The sequence below is a fragment of the Stegodyphus dumicola genome, chromosome X1 (genome assembly GCF_044657685.1).
Source record: "Stegodyphus dumicola isolate Sdum_Otavi_A_Nest chromosome X1, ASM4465768v1".
In the NCBI taxonomy this organism is placed as follows: domain Eukaryota; kingdom Metazoa; phylum Arthropoda; class Arachnida; order Araneae; family Eresidae; genus Stegodyphus; species Stegodyphus dumicola.
The window spans coordinates 228,407,468-228,425,329 of record NC_140780.1 but is presented as its reverse complement, the minus strand read 5'-3'; the positions used below and the strand labels follow the sequence as shown (position 1 = coordinate 228,425,329).

General features: G+C 35.3%; 1 protein-coding gene across 3 annotated transcripts in view; it reads right to left on the bottom strand.

Annotated features, from left to right (window-relative positions):
- The window catches only part of LOC118197868 (uncharacterized), a 63,743-nt gene that overhangs the window by 20,956 nt on the left and 24,925 nt on the right, over positions 1-17,862 (bottom strand). For 2 of the 3 annotated variants that reach the window (XM_035369427.2, XM_035369428.2), the window contains exon 2: positions 4,805-6,677. In XM_035369427.2, the coding sequence (XP_035225318.1) occupies positions 4,805-6,615 (1,811 nt within the window). In that variant the 5' untranslated portion in view covers positions 6,616-6,677. Of the gene's footprint in view, positions 1-4,804; positions 6,678-15,233; positions 15,349-17,862 lie in introns of those variants that run through there. The other variant, XM_035369426.2, reaches the window with a different exon arrangement.

The following is a 17,862-nucleotide window of genomic DNA, read 5'->3' as shown; positions in this document are numbered from 1 at the left end:
GATAAATTTCAGTTTTTTATCAAGTCCGGATCGAATGGCCAGACTACTGGCGATAGATCTTTATCCGCACTGTCCGATAAGAAATACATCACATACAAAAAACTGCAGTTTGCACTCTATTTTGGCTGTACGAATTTGTATACTTAAACCTTGGGCTTTATGGAGGTGCGCAGGCATTCCAAAGATTTACGAATGAAATCCTTGGTGACCTCAAATTTTGTTATGTTTATTTAGATGATATTTTAATGTTCAGTAATACCAAAGAGGAATGTAAATCTCATTTACGAATCGTACTCGAAAAGTTAAATGCTTATGGACTTATAGAATGCTTATGAGTTAAATGCCTATAGATATCAGTAACTGTATTTTTGTTGCAACAGAAATTTCTGTATTTGGGTCTTAGTTACTAGAAATGACGTCAAATCCTACTCACAATCAAACACGGTTAAAGACATGTAGAGATTTTTGGGATTTTTAATGTTTTTCCATCGAGTTTTGCCAAATATAAGAAAACAATAAGTATTTTTTTAACTTCTTATTTAAAAGGCGTAAAAAGAAATTATAGAAAAAAGTTGACTGGTCAGATAACTCAGAACAGGAATTTCACATTTGCAAAAAATTAACTGCAAATGCGCTTTTATTGGCGTACCCAAAACCAGATACTGATTAATTTGCAGATGCAGGTTGATGCATAGGACTTTGCAGTTGCAGCCTGTCGCTTTTTAATCTCGACAACTTTCTCAAACCGAAAAGAATTATAGCGCATATGACAGGGAACAACTAGCAGCATGCGGCCATCGAATACTTCAGGCATACTCTCGTAGGGAGAAATTTTTCTTTGTTTACCAGTCACAAGCCACTAGCATATGTTTTCTGGCAACGCTCGGATAAATGTTCGCCAAAAGAGGTTAGGTAATTTAACTTTATTTCGGTGATTCACTACCGGCATTCATCACATTAAAGGAATCAGAAAACATAATAGCAGACGTTCTTTAAAGGATAAGCATTATGACAATGTGAGACTTCATAGATTACAATGGAATTGCTCAAGCCCAAGAAACCGATTAAGAGCTATAAAACGAAATAAATAATTCCAGTTTTTCAGTTTAAGAAAATCACATTACCAGATAGTGAAACACCCATATATTGTAACTTATCAACAGGTACGGCTCGACCCTACATCCCTGAGCAATTTCGCGAAAAAATTTTCGCATCATTACATAATTTTTCCATCCTAGTATTCGTGGTACATCAAAGTCAATTCGATCTCGATTAGTTTGGCCCTCTAATATAATCATCACACTGGGCTGGACAATGGTTTATTATCCTTCGCAAATGCCTGATTTTGCACTTTTGGACATGCAATTTTCTGCCCAACAGAGAACAAGCTATGGAGACAATGATTTGCTGATTTCGTATGGAGAAAGAGTAACATTAGCAACATGTGGAATCCGGATGACCTGTATTAGTCGACAAAAAGTTTAGGCTGAATTTGACACTACTTTCGGTACAATCCTCGTATATATATTTTGTGGAACGATATGATGCATATGAATATAGTGTCTTTGCAGAAGAGGGTCATTTAAAAAAATTTTAAAACAAAATTCTTTTTCCTAAGAGCAGCTTCGAGAGTCTGATCTTTGGATTCTATTCCTTGTGGAACTCTCGGTCAAATTTAGGATATCTAGGTTTATCAGGACTTGTGTTTCTCTTGATTTGCTTTGGAAACATGATGTGTCCTGAATAGTAACAGGGAGCTTACTCAAGCTATGTTCAAGATTTGTGTGTAACAGACGACACAAGCAGGAAGGGTATACGAAACCCTTTATTTTCTATACTTTTACAAGTACTCCCGAACTTAGGGATACAAAGACCAACCACTTGTGGTCTGAACGTAAGAATATAAAACTACTAACTAAAACTCTAACTAAAAGCTAACTTTGAATTAGTATACAAATGCCTAGCACTAAGACTGGCCTTTATTTAAAAGGGTAAGTATGTAGTACGCTGAGCTGCTGAAACTACAATACGTTTACAAATATCAAGAGGGCTAAACCTCTGGCCTTAAAGGCAACCAGCAACTGAGTGAAAACTCGTAAAAACTGCAGTGGCAAGCGGCTTGCTTCCTAAATCTCCTTCTCTTTCTCTCTTGGCAAAAAGCCACAACTTAAATACTTGGGCGTTAGCAAGACAATTTGCATAAACAAATTAAAGCATTTAATTCTGGCCGGAAGTAGAAAATAAGAAGTGATAGTACAGTTTTAAAATAAAATAAACGTTAGTAAAACTTAGGATGCTTACAGGTTCAGTCAGTTATTGAGATATCTCTGATTTGCTTAAAAGCTTTGTTTAAAGTCATGAGTAATGAATAGCAATGAAGCATCAGTTAAATCACAGGTACAAGATACCATTCAAAATTCTCGGTTTTAAATCCACTTGTATACTCTTTTTAAATACAGAATTAGAGGATCAGAATTAATCACTGATACTGGAAAACTTGACCCATATTACTAAAAGCGACATTAATTCTTTGAAAAATGGGCCACTGTGACAAAGCTTTCATGAAAAAAAAAATCAAAGTTAAATTAAATTAAATTATTCCTTTTATCTTCCAATATTTATTCTGAAGCTCAGGACCGTAACTCGTTGACGACCGACAGCAATTTGTGGAATCTCAGTCTGATTTCTGTAACTATTAGACTTTGAAAATAGTGTCAATTATTTGAAGTTAAAATAGTTAATATTTGAATTAAGTTTAATGCGAAATTTCGAGCTCCATTATTTTAATGAATTAAAGCACATTAAAATAATAATCCCCAATTGCAGTTTCTATGCGACTAGTTATTAAGTTCACACGTAATGTATTTATTTAGTTCACTCATTGCACGTTACACCATTTTATGCACTCTTTGCTTTGGCGTATCGTTAACATTAAGATTATGTGCAACCAATTAATTAATAACCAAAAAAAATCCCTTGAGTTGTTATCTAACAAGTCTCTGCATATTGTCATCTAGCACTAATATATCATGTAGAATATTGTCATCTGGCACTAATTTATCATGTAGAATATTGTCATCTGGCACTAATATATCATGTAGACTATATCTGCTTGTGAGCAAAATATCCAAATTCGGAATGAAATCATATATGGTATCACTTCAATAATTAGTTCATTATATTTTTGAAGTGCAAGGTATGTAAAAGGTTTTACAGAGTAACGCAATTTTGTTGTAATAGAAATTCGCATTCAAGATTACGAAGCATAGTTTTCGTTTTGAGGTTCATTGCGAAATTTCGGAAGTTTAGACTCCGCTGTTAATGTATTCAGCAAACTTTTTCTCTTATTTAGACAGACTTTTGTTACTATAGTGCAGGGTTTCTTAAACGTTTTTCAGTCGCGACCCCTTTTTATTACTGAGATTCTTTTCGCGACCCCCAAGACCCCATAATATTTACAAAAATTTTGTGGGACCCCATAATCGCGCAAATCCGACTCACGCGTGAGTGAAACTGTCAATTTTTCCATTTGTACTGATATATATTATTTCAGTTTTATGTCATTAACTTTAATTTCTAATTTTAAGACATTAAACAATGTGAAAATTTTAAATAAGTAACAGATGAAATGACAGTGTCACGTGCAAAGCAAGGAAGATGAACATTTATATTATAAAAAGAATACGTCGAAACGTTTTCGTTTTTTTTCTTTGTTTGTATTGCCTTATCTTTATCTATTTTCAGATACATTGTGTAAAAATATTTGGTAATTGTAAAATTATTATAATAAGTTAAAGAAATATCAAAACTGCTAAAATTTTTGGCGACCCCCTGCTGCAGGTCCCCTTGGGGCTCGCAATCCACAGTTTAAGAAACCCTGCTATAGTGAATCAATTAATAGATTTTTTTAATATTAAACTTATTCCTATATAGCTCTGAAACTATTGTGAGGACGTCCACTATCGCCTGAAAGCATTTAAAAGATATTAATAAGTGCTTACAAATACGAGGTTAGTTTTTTACTATTTTCAAAGTTCTGAGAACACAGCAATATTAAGAAAGGAGCATTTAATTGAGAAACAGCAAAATTCACTCATTTTTTTAACAAAGGTTTATTTTTATGTAAAAAAGTAAAGCACGATACTTGGGATGGCATTGCTTTAAAATTTGGAGATATCTCTTAATCAGAAGATGTTTAACTGCTTATATTAATCTCACTTAACTGATGGTAGTTTTTCCCGTATATTAAATAGATCAGCTCTGGAAGGAACTTATAAAAGAAGTTTATTTTCAGACGAGTACGCAAATAGTATGCTATTAATACGTGAACTACATAAAACTTTGATATCTTCGATGTAAATTATGAAGCTGGAGTGGTGTTAAAGAGGAATTTATAACTAAGTAAGCAAAAGAAAATAATCTAGACTTAAAATGAAGCAAAATTTTTCCTTAGCTAGCTTTGATTTTAAGATGTCCAGAAATTTTGAGAAGCGTTCTAATACAGTCTCTGGCATTTAAAAAGCAGCATTCTTTTCTTTAAAGAATAGAATGTTGCTTTCTGCAGAAATCAGATCTATAGAATTTTTTATACCTAAAGCTAATATAAGATAGAACTTTATATAATACTAAACCTATAGCTCAGTGGTTGTTTCTATACTACTAAGTGCAATATACTTTGTTCTAGCAAAATATTATTTTTCAAAATGCATCCCATTTTTTGCACACTTATTCACCGAAGGACAACGTTTGATACATTCATAGAATTTGAAATACATATTAAATCTGCAGAATATATATTACTTACTTCAATTCTTCCTCTCTTTGCTTCATCTCTTTCAATTCAGTTTGAATTTTTGAAGCAGCAGTGATAAATCGCTTTTGGGATAATTGTTCACCTTTCTTGACTTGAGGAGGCTTTATCTCAAGATAAGGCGAGCAGTCAACAGAATGTTTTGAAGATGAATTCTTAAACACGATTTCCTTCCCTTTACTAGAAATAAAACGCTCCATATTCACACTTTTCTTTGAAATATTAGAAGCTTGAAGGTGCGTATTGAAAGGGAAATTTATCTTAGAAAGAGAATTGCTAGACGAATCAGGAGAAGAAGACCGGGTTGAAGTGCAAGAAAGCAATGAGTCTTTCGATGCACTACTTTGGGGAGAAGTATTTGGAAATTCATTTAAACTGCTGTTCTTTTCACTGTGTGAAATGGAATCCAAAGAACAGATACTACCTGCATTTGATGAATTATAAGATATTGTATTGCTTTTAGCGATGATGCTGTCTGGAGACAGTATTCCATTAGATCCTTTCAGATCTGGCGACACTAGCTTCCTTCCATAATCAAATGATAAATCACTACAAATGCTTGCGGATGTGGCTGTACTAAAAACTGAGTCTTGATCGTCTCCATTCAGATCCGGATTAAAATTTAGAGACTCCATCTGCATCTTAATCCTAATCGCTTGTTCTCGTTCTAATTTTAATTCTTCTTCCCTTTCCTTAGCAATTCTAATTTCTCTTTCTACTGGAGATTCTTGATTAGAAATGGCACTTGGCGTTCTCTGTTTTTTCGGAGTAATGTCTGTCCTCTTAAAATTGTCTTTCTTTTTAGGAGCAAATACACATGCTATATTATAATTTTGGCTTATATTCGAGGTTTCAGCATTTTTACTCGGTAAAGTTTCGCGCTCAACGCATAAAGGTCCTGGTGAAAGTGATTTTGGTGAAGTTTTATGTTTAGCAGATGCCACTGTAGTTTTCGTGCACTTTTCTGACATTTCTTTTGCAAGCATTTCTCTCATTTTACGTAGATCTTCCTCTCGTTGTTTCATTTCTTTGATCTCTTGTGCAATTTTACTCTCCACAGAAAATGAGCATGTATTTCCTACGTTCTTAATGTCATTTTTTTTGGTAAAATATTTTGGCTCACAGGAATTTTCTAAATTAACGCTGATAGCTTTAGAAGAGTTTAGAGGTCGTCTTATGTCTTCTTCTAATAAACAGCCATTTCTCGTAGACTGTTGCACACAAATGTTGTTTTCTGTATTTTTCGTTACAACGCATTCATTGATTCCCTGATTATTAGTGTCACTCTCTGAGAGTAATAAATTATGAGTCTCATAAACTTTTTCTGTGTCTAACATCTCATCTTCTTTAACTTCAACATCCGCCATCGAAGAAAATTCCGACTGAAACACATCTGCACAATGAAAATTTTTCAATTCTACAGTAGAATTTCTAGGAGATATTCTGATATCTATTGCCTCAGTAATATTTTCTGTTTGAAGAGCTTCTGTTTCTTCTACCATCTCTAGACAGTAAGTAGTGACTGAAACATCATCATTTTCGTTTAGAGAACCTGAAATTAAACTGTCAGAATCACTTACAGAGTACGAAACTTTTTCGTATTGATTCATTTCTTGTCCATTGCATTGATCCGACTCTGTGTTTCGATTAACGTCTATAAACTCGTTTTCTGTAGAAGGAATACTGTCCTTGCATGAATTGTCTAAAGAACTGCTAGAGAAACTACTTTTGTCCTTGGAAACGGGATTTTTAATTTGATTATTTATTTCTGTCTTTATATCTGTCCATTCTAAGTCAGAAGTCATTCTATATTTGCCTATTATTTGGGCCAATTCATCTTCATCTTTGATGCTACAGTTTTTCTGACCTGAAAAGTACAAGCTTAGTGAGTATGTCAAAACGACAGTGATGTAATAATAAAAAATTAACAATCTCTTTGCATATATACAAAACAAAAAGTTAACTATACGGATTATAACTAGCATTCTAAAAACGTTCAGGGAATAATGAAAAACGGTTTAAAATTAAAGAAATTTCCACATAATGATTGAAAACACATTCCAAACCATCTACATAACTATTCTCAATAAAAGCATCAATCAAAGAATGTTGAAATAATGTTTCAGACTTCCTTACGAAAATTGATAGCGAAAATTTTCGATGAGTATTTAAGAAATTTTAAGAAGAATTAAAAAATAGCAGTCGAAAACAGGCTTACAGTGCCATTTGATTTGAAAAGGAAGTTTTTCGGTGCTTAAATACCGGTTCATGTATCCAAAATAAACTTAAAATTATTTCTTAAAACGCTGTAAATTTCCATCACTACTTTATTTATTGAAAATTAACATGAAAGTACATTAACAGAAGGAATGACCAGCCTACATGAATATTTTATCGACTATATAATACGAGGGTTGGAACTTTAATAGTGGCAAAACAGCTGAAAAAACGCTACGCAACAAAACCAAAGAATATCACGTATACCACACGTAAACTACATACCTACCTTACCTCTCAGCAAAAAGACTCGTCCTGCCTACGTCATGCGCATGCGGAGTGACGCGAAGAACGAATCCTTGTATTAGCTCGCGGTCTAAAGTAAGTGTTGTTAGGATGTTTTCAAAACAAGAACAACGATGTTGGATAAAAATTGAATGTGCCAGAGGTCGTACAGCATAACAGTGTCATCAAGGGCTTCAAGAGGCTTGCGGGGAATCTGCATTGCCTTACAGAACCATAGAAAGATGGGTGAAAGCATTCAATGAAGGACTGCGGCCAGGTCGTCCGAGTGTCAGCGATGCAGATGTGCAAGCTGTTGCCGCACTAATGGACAGTGATTGCCGCCAAACGATTCGTCAGCTGGCCGGACAAACAGGATTAGCGCATACGACTGTGCTGCACATTCTGAAGGAACGCCTGTCCATGAGAAAAATTGCTTCACGATGGGTTCTACATCAATTGACGGAAATGCAGAAATGGCTACGATACGATGCTGCCCGAACCCACGTGGAGCGCTATGAGTGCGAAGGAGATGCTTTTTTACGCCGTATCTTTACGCTGGATGAGACTTGGGCCCAATCGTACCAGCCAGAACTGAAATGCCAATCAAACGAATGGCGTCATCACGGGTCACCACGACGTTTGAAATTTCGTCAGAACCCAGCAATGTGAAAGTTATGGTGATTCTCCTGTACGACTGTGATGGTGTCATCCTAACGCATACCGTTCCCCCACAGCAGACTGTCACTGCGCAGTATTACTGCTCATTTTTGGAGCACAATCTCCGACCAGCTTTGAGAAAAAAATGGCAACACTTTCAGCAGAACGCTCCTCTCATTTTGCATGACAATGCTCGGCCGCATGCAGCGCAAGCTGTGACTGATTTGTTCAAGCGATGGGGCTGGGAAGTGCTTTACCAACCCCCATACTCCCCAGATCTAAGCCCTTGTGACTATGACTTAATTCCTAAGATGAAGGAACCACTTCGTGGCACTCGCTTCCAAACTGTTCCTGAGATTCTTGCGGCAGTAGATCGGTACATTCAAACTATCAACAAAACAGGCGCTGCTACAGGTATTCTGAGACTTCCACATCGTTGGAAACGGGTTGTACACAATGCTGGCGACTATATTGTAGGACTGTAAAACATGGTGACATGAATCACTTTTGTATTCCTTGTAAATAAATAGTTGCCACTATTAATGTTCCAACCCTCGTATAATCACATTTAGTAATAATATGATCATATTTAGTAATATAAATAAAAATATATTTTACATTTTAACGAAAGGAGGTAGAAATAATTTACCAGTAATGTCTTTAATAATTATTTATTACTTGGAGCTTTGACTAATCAATGGTTAAGAGTGGAAATTAAGCTTCTCTACTTCTGAAAGGTATTTCTACCGCTTTCCTAGAATGCTTTCATGGTGTGGCGAAAGCGTTCCTCATTTTGTCATCTCTCGTTCTTCCAAAAAAATCCTAATGTCTCTACAGTGGCGCCCGAACTACAAGGGTGGTGGATGATGAATCTCCACACCCAGGATTTGGCGATTGGGTCCCCTAAAAACCCCACTCGCCCTTTAAAAGGGGGGAGTATATAAGGTATTTCGCCCGCTTTCCTAGTATGCCTTCGTAGTGTTGTGCACACTGGGCGCGTATTCCAGAGGTCCGTGGTTCGATTCCCGGCGAAGGCGTTGCTCATTTTTCATCGCTCCTGCTTCCAAAAAATCCTAATGTCTCTACACTTCATTATGAAGAATATGAGGATAGTAACTGAAATTATTCCTAATTAGGTTGTAGGGTTTATATTTATTTTAACTAACATTTATTTTAATTTTAAGCTATCTTTCCTGTCAAGCCTTTACTTTCCCCTAGAATTGCCAATGCCAGAGTATGTAAATTGTAGTAGAACGCGCAGTATATTCAAATTTTAGCAGAAGTAAGTTGAGTTTAAATAGAAGGAAAATGAAATTATATGTGTGCTTCTTGAATCGCTAACGTGAAGGTTGCTAGGTAGAAATTTAAGAACCGCGCGTTTCGGCCTGTGTGCCTATCTCGGCAGTTCGCTGAATCTTTCAACTGCCTAATCAGTAAGCTCGCTGAATCTCAGCTGTATTTTAGAACGCGGTTATGTTAGTTACGATTTCAGAGCCTCGTAGGTAGTGATCTAGTTGTTTATTCATCCTGTCATTAATTTTTAGTTTCACATTTCTGTTTTTGTTAAACCGCCGGGTCGGCGTAGTTTGTGAGCGTCAAGTGAACGTAGCTGTTATTTCTAAAGTGGAATAAAAAGGGCTTTAAGCCCTTTTTACGTGTTTGTGTAAATTTACAGTTCATAGCAGTCACTACCACAGTTGCTGACAAGTTGGGGCCACACAATACTACAAGGTATCTGGAATAACCATCTTTTACTTACAGATCCAACAAATACAAAAGTGTTTGGGGAATAAACTAGCGTGTTAGAAATAATTTATAGATAATAAAAACTGAATGCAAATAAGAAATGGCCTTCTGTTATAATGAGGATTTTCTGAAATTTTCCTTTTAATGATGAAATAAAATTCATCTTTAAAAAAAATACATCTGATAGCCACAGAAGTCATAATATAATGATGCAATTCATTTATTTAATATCCATTCGAAGAAATGTATAAAATATTTTTAGAGATTCTTGAGGTATTGGCAAATTATTGCGTATTTCGAGATTTAGCAATCACTGGCCTGCCATTGGTAAAAGTAGCCGGCCTTTTAACAAATTAGTCAGATTTCGGACTTTGACCATAAGGTAATTTAATTAATCGCGTGTGATCTTTCGTAATTTAATAAATCACGTGTAAAAAGCTTCAAATATAATGCAGAAAGATATCGTGTAAAACATCATTACTGAGTACTCATTCTCAGCTCATTCAGCTCATAGAGATATTTAAAATTTCTGCTCCAAGAGGAGGTGTTAAATTATCGTCAGCGCTACTCAAACTTTACAGCATCGCTGATGCACCTGCATGTAGTTGATGCGGGGAAGAAACGAAGAGACAAAAAACATAATTTTAGAACAAAATAATGTAAAATGTAAATGCTAATAAATAACTATAACTATATATATATATATATAAGATAAAAATATCTAAATCAAAATTATTACTTAAAACTTAAATCAAATTATAACTTAAATTAGCAATAGTCCCTGAATTTCTCATTTTAATTTTTTATTCCCCCCTCTCTATTCCTCTAAAAAAAGCAATTGTTTATAATAACTTTTTCTGGATTGTATCATTTCGAGATTAATACGTATCACATAACTTTTACATAACGCAAGTGACGTAAATGGAACTAAATTTCAAACAAACAATAATAGTTTTACACCATTACTAATTATCCAGTCAAATCATATGAAACCGAATAAAAGGCATTCCGAATTAAGATTTCATCCTGAGCTACGCACTTTGCTTCTAGACGCTGCTGCGCTGCTTTCTTCCTCCCGCCCAATCGTAACTAGTGTGCCAAGACATTTGTGGCTACAAAATTTTTAACTAAAACAAAATGACTATTTAAAATCTGCCATGACTGTAAGCTTCTACTATTTTATGCTTCAAGATCTATATGCGTCATCCCAAATCATCATATATATGTCAAGGTGCGCCCATAAAATAACGGACAATTTCTTATAAATAAGAAAAAGGTTACTAACATTCAAATAAATTTAATCCCCTTCAAAATAATCGCCAGAGGAGTCTATACAATTTTTCCACTGCCATCGAAACATTGTTTATAGGCGTTGAAACTAACCGTTCGGAAAATACTCGTAATATTTAATTTAATATCCGCGAAATTTTCAAACCTGTATCTTTTTATGAACTATCTTAAACTTCGGGAAAAAGGAAAAAGTCGGCTGGCGATAAGTTGGAAGAATATGGTGAGGGATTTATCACGGCATTGTACAGACAATGCTGTATGAGGCCTAGCATTATCGAGTAAAAGAAACAATTGCCCAAAATAAAAGCTCCTAACTCGCCTTACCCTGTTTCTTAATCGAAAGAGCGTCTCCTTATAAAAATATTGATTGATTGATTTTCAGGGACAAATTTATAGTCAAGTCCTCCATAATTACAAAATGCAATCAGTATCACCTTAGTGTTAATTTCGGCATGCCTGTTTTTTGTTTGTTTGTTTAGTTTTGTTTGTTTGTTTTGCTGTTGTATGGCAGAAGATCTGCGCACTTTCACTTTTTGTTTCTGGATCGTATTGCAGACATCAGGTCTGATCCCCCGCTATGATACACTTTAAGAAATTGTTGATGAAATGCCCGATGCCCTAGCTAAGGAACGTACTTCAATGACTTGATCACTGGCACCTTGATCTTGTAGAGACATTGGGATATTTTTGGAAGCAGGTAAGATGAAAAATGAGCAAACGCCTTCGCCAGGAATCGAACCACGGATCTCTGGAATACCGGCCCCGTGTGCTGACCACTATCGTGGTGTATCGTTGGCACGCTAGAAAAGCGGGAGAAATGCCTTATAAATAACCCTTTTGGAGATCTGTTTCGAGAGCTAAATCTACGATTGCCTCTTCCTGGTATTCTCTAGTTCATGACTGGTACTCTGGCAGGCAGCCCGGAGGTGCTATTGCTTTTGAGGGTAATCAAGCTGAGCAGACTACTTTGACGAGGCTCCTAAGTGGATACGTGAAATGCCTTACATCTGACCGCGAAAAAAAGATCTACCCACTTGTAGAATATGTAGTACTGATTATTTCCTTCTTGAACATCATTTCACCTGTTTGGGACTTGTAAAAGAGGACCTATTTAAAAGACCTACCTTCGTTTTGGATTTATTGACGGTTCTTCGACTCATGGATCTGGTCCTAATGGCTAACAAGTTAGGATCAGTAACAACGACAATAGAAATTGCTGTCCTGCCTTGCAGTAGTCACAGAAAGCTTTTTCGTCTTCTTTCTGTCACAATCCGAGGTAAAAATTGAGCATAAACCTTCCTCATTTTCAGATTTTCAATTAATGTTAACCTGAAGCTTTCTTTGCTTATCCGAAGCAAGTCAGAAAGTTGCTGAGTTGTTACATGTTTATCAGGTTTTGCAAAAGAATGAATTTTCTTCACAGTCTCTTCATCCTTTGAAGTTAAAAGGTGCACTATTTTTGGTTCATCGTTAATGCTTTCCCGCCCACATTCAAAGCAGTTGTAAGACTCATACACTTATGTTCTTGATGACAATGCATCATCATATACAGTTCGAATTATCTCTAAACGTTTCAGTAGCAAATTCGTTTCGTTATAAATTTGTAACAAAATTTTGTGGTACAGTGATGTTTTTTGCACAATGTTTTCTCAGTGAATGAAATTGACTCTGTTAGTATTAATTATAACCACATCTTTTGGTAATTGTGATAAATAATGTATAATAATCGCATTTACCAGTTAATAGCAATAATTACCAAAGAAGTTTGACCAGTGGGATTAATTGAGCATAACAGATTAATACCCCAAACGCTAACTAATTCTAATGTCATGCTATATCAAATGCAGAAATTACATTAAACCATATATAAGCAATGAAATACATTAAACTTTATATTAGCAATAATAAACCATGATACATAACACGTAAACCTTACATTAGCAATAATGCATTAAACTTTATTATTCAAAATGAAATTTACTCAAAAAAAAAAAAAAAAAAAAAAAAAAAAAAACTTTAATTATAATGATTACTGTTAGTTATAAGACAGATTAATTATTTACTTTAAATTACAATACACACAAACATTTTAAGGCAAAAACCTAAGCAAACAAAATAGTATTACATTTTAACAAATTATTTATTCAATTATTCTGATTTGAATCTTTGTAACTCCTTAAATGCAAATTAGTTGTTTGAGTATTTAAGCTGATGGTTTGAATATTTTAGAGCTTTTGGCAATCTCACTTTGTAGAGACATTAGGATTTTTTTGGAGGCAAGAGAGATAAAAAACGAGCAACCGCCTTCGCCGGGAATCGAAACACGGACCTGCATGGGCGTTTTATGGTTTGGTTTGATTTATTGAGATTACGGCAAAGCACACTAGGGCTATCTGCCTAAGAGAAGGGATGCCTTCGTGGAGGTCTTTCTAAAGGAAACTGGCTCGTATACACGTTACACATGGGGAAAACCACGAAAACGCCCATGCAGCCAGCCCGTTCGCGGGATTCGAACCTCGGACCGAACTACCCGTGTTCAGCGACTTTACCGCTGGGCCGCTGGTGGGCCGGACGTTTTATGTGTAACGTGTATACGAGCCAGTTTTCCTTAGAAAGTCCTCCACGAAGGCATCTCTCCCTTCAGGCGGATAGCCCTCGTGTGCTTTGCCATAATTGAATAATCCTAATCCAATCTATAAATTTGTAAGTTTTTCTCAATTCTCTTATTCTTTTCATACTTTCTCTCGATTCTCTTATAAACTTAACAATGAATTACGGAAAAATGCAAATGACAAACATATCTGGGGACAGATGTTGTTTCAAAAGTGCTAATCAGTAGTAAGTTTCAAGACTGTTAAACTTTCTAAGCTACATATGTACATTTGTGTAGTTTTTTTTTTTTTTTTTTTTTTTTTTTTTTCGTGTGTGTGTTTTTCCCATTTATGAAAGCTTTCAGTAATCGAAGTCATTATTTTTTTTATTTCTTAAATTTTCAGTGTGCTATATTTTTTTTAAATTATATATTTAATTAAAAAAAACTAAGTGCATTTAAGCAATGATGACATTTCAAATCCTTTTTACGAATGTTCACTTCCAACTGTGGAAGAAACGTTCTACGTAAAATAAGTTATTATAATTAAATAAACTAATACCTTGCTAATCCATCTAGTTCCTACAGCAAACCGTGACATGTGAGAGTTATCATTCGAACTTTTTAAATTTCCTACGCAATATAAGCTTTTTCTATGAAATTTGTAAGCCTATTTTCACGCATTTTGTATACTTAATATTGTTATTTGTTGCATTTCTCTTTAATTATATCGTTTCTTTTTTTCCTGATGAAAACCTGAGCACTTCGTGAGATTCTCGATTTTGCAATGTATAGTGTACAATTTCGCGTGAAAAATAATCTATGAAAGGCACCTCTTTCAAGCTGGATATCTTTCGCAAGCATTTTTATGATTCCGCACTTTAGCGGTTATATAAATACAAAAGTCAAATCCGATTCGCAGAGACCATTTCTAATTCATAAAGCGTACAAAATCAGCTCACTGGGACTCGAATCACGGATCTTCTGCTCTTCTATTGGATATGATAAGTTACGTCACGATAGCACGGTGGAGATAGAAAATCCGATAATTTCTAACAGATTAATCCATTTTTCTTCCACCACCGTACGTTAATGAAATTGCAATGCAGAAACATATTTATAGAATAAAATTACACTGAAAAAATTTTAAGACCTTTCATGCTTAACAAACATTGAAACAAGATCAAAAACTAAAAGTACAGTTTAAAAAAATAATTAACAGATATATAACATTGCTTGTAAAATCATTGTTCGAAATTGTTCGAGTTTCAGAGAAATTGTTCGATAGCTACGTAATAGGAATCGAACACAAGAGAAATTTTACTGTAAATCATAGGACTATAAAATTAAGGTAAACACAACTTTTAAAAGAAATTCTAAACCATCACTATTTCCATCATATGTTATCTATTAAATGGTTACAAATGTGTTTGTTCAAAATATCTGTAAAATTTGTTGGTCTCTGAAACTTGATGGTATGGGTAAGAAAAGTCATGTTAAGAGCAATATTACTCATTAGTTTACCATGAGAAATAGTAAACACTCAAACACATTTCTTGCCAGGGGTTTGTACAAAATATTTACAAAAGAATTACGCTTAGCCGATGGGAAAGTATCGTTATAGATATTGATACTTACCCATAGCTCGTTCGCAGTATCAGAATATTTGAACCATACCGTAAAAAGCACAGTAACGTTTGCAAATGACTGCTGGATAGCTTGTAACTCAACTGGCATTCGTGTTCAATGACCCGCACACAGGAAGAGAACGAAAACAGTTCGATGATTCGGGGATATTTCGCTCTTGGGTAAATCAGAGACGAGTAACGTTTGACTGATGGGATGATTGGAATGCTGTACCGTTAAAACATACGTAGTCTCAAACTTTTTTATTCCGTTCAGATATAAACAACCGATACAAGAGTTTCTTTTTCAACGTGTTCATGATTCTACATTCTATGTGTCTTGACTTCACTATTCATTAGAAAGTCATTTTCTGTTAAATAAATAATTAAGCCTAACCGAATAATTATACTCTATGATAATTAAACAGTATGAGAATATTTATAATAGGAACGTTTAGAGACAGCTCGCGCTAACTTCTAAAAACTTCCTGGATATTCGATTTATTCAGTCTATACTTTCATACACTCTAGTACGATTAAGCTGGGAATGGGTGGAATGGAGACAAAATACACGTGCCCAGTATGCCTTAGCTCCATCTGAGTTAACTTGCGAATGGCTCGTTATCATACACGTTATTTATTGTAATCTTATAGTGTATTTAAAATAAGAATATTGTTCCGCGCGAAAAATGTGCAGTGCCGTCCCCGGGACGTGAACCCTGGATCTCTCGAATATGCGTCGAGTATGCTTCCAATTACACCACGAAAGCATGCGGAGAGGAGGGAGAAAATACCTTAAGCGAATGAAACAACATAGAGTTACTTGTTTAATTGTTTGTTCGTTTAATCCTTCGTTGCAAAGCCAAGTTCATTGTTATCTCTGTAGGGGGAGCGTTTTAAATATGTTTGATTTTTAATTTAAGGTGAAATAGCATATTTGTGTCCATGATGAGAAATGCCTTCCTGGACGACTTTCTAACGTAAACTGACTTGTTCTTACCTTAAACATGAGGAAGATTATCAAGAAATAAAGCTGGCTCTTTTGTCGATATTGGTTAGGTTATATTGCCTGGATACAGCAAAGCTCTCGAGTGTTATCTGCCTAAAGGAAACGTTGCCTACTTGGAGGATTTTCTAGTGGTAATTGCCTCGTGATCAAGTAACACATAGATAAAACCACCAAAAACTTCCACTGATCCAGGGCGTTTGCCTGAGTTCGAGCCCGGCTTCGACCACTGGTGCGATCTGTGTTATTAGAAAAGAAAACTTGTCAATGTACGAACGCTTAGTTGCTTAGCAACCCAACGATGGATTTATACATTCTAAGGCAAACTGCGTCGTATTCACGTTATTTATGGGTTTGGCTTGGTTTAATTAATTATTCCAAATCACCTAAGAGCTATCTTTCGAGGAAGTCTTTGTAAGAGAAACTGCCTTGTATTGGAGCATCCATGTCATTCACGGAGAAAAGCAAAAGAAAGCCCATACAACGATTTGATTTTCTCAGAACCGAGCTGCTGTCGAATTACTGATGATTAACCTCCCTATCCACTCGGCCACTGGTGGACCAGCACTTTTTTGGGCATTCTGGATTAAATGCTGCTATAACTCTGTTTAAAGCTTTGTATCTTCATTCTGGAAGATGTGCTTGTTCAGTATATGCTCGAGTTCTTATAAATTAGCCAGCCAGGTAAATGTTTCACCTATCATACATGATATACAAAATCCTGCTATTTAGAAGGGGAAATAGAAGTGTAGTGCTAAGGCTAAGGCATTTTGAGTCAATATCCTTTATTTAGAACAGTTTCATTAAAGAATCATAAGTTAAAACAACTATGAAATCCTTATTTAACAAATAAGAGAGCTTTGCTTAACTTAAGAAGAGTACGAATTGAAGTAACAGTCTTCATAGCATTGAAATTGAAATGTTGGGAAAGAACTTAAAATAAATTCATTCACCAGTCATAAATGTCTCCAGGCTTGCCTGGCAATAGTTGCAGGAGTATATCCGAAGACGGAAGGTAATATGAGTGAAAAAAAAATTGACTGACTGACACTTTGGCCATATACAAGGCATAGGGTGAATTTTCTCTTGCCACTAAATAGCTCGATAGCTTTGGCGCTTATGGGGTGGAGGAAAATAAACCAGAAAGTAGGCTTACAAAAAATAAAAGAAAGGATTAAAAGGAAAAGTGATATAACCTCTCATGAGCTATAAACTGTTACAAAATTTAAAACGTTACATGAGTAAAATGGTCTTATATGAAAGTTTTAAAATAAAACTGCTCACGAAAATTAATGTACCTAATGGAAAACTAATTATACAGATGTTGAAAAATATTGTTGTATTGTTTTTCAGTTATTGTTGGATCCACCAGAGGCCGAGCAATAAAGTAGCTGAACACTGATAGTTCGGTCTGTGTTTCGAATCCCGCGGCAGGCTGGCTATATGGGTTCCCCATGTGTAACGCGTATACGAGCCAGTTTCCTTTTAAAGTTCTCCACGAAAACATCCCTCCCCTTAGGCAGATAGCCCTAGTGTGCTTTGCTGTAAGCTCAATAAACCAAGCCAAACCAAACCATAAAACGCCCATGCAGGTCCGTGGTTCGATTCCCGGCGAAGGCGGTTGCTCGTTTTTCAA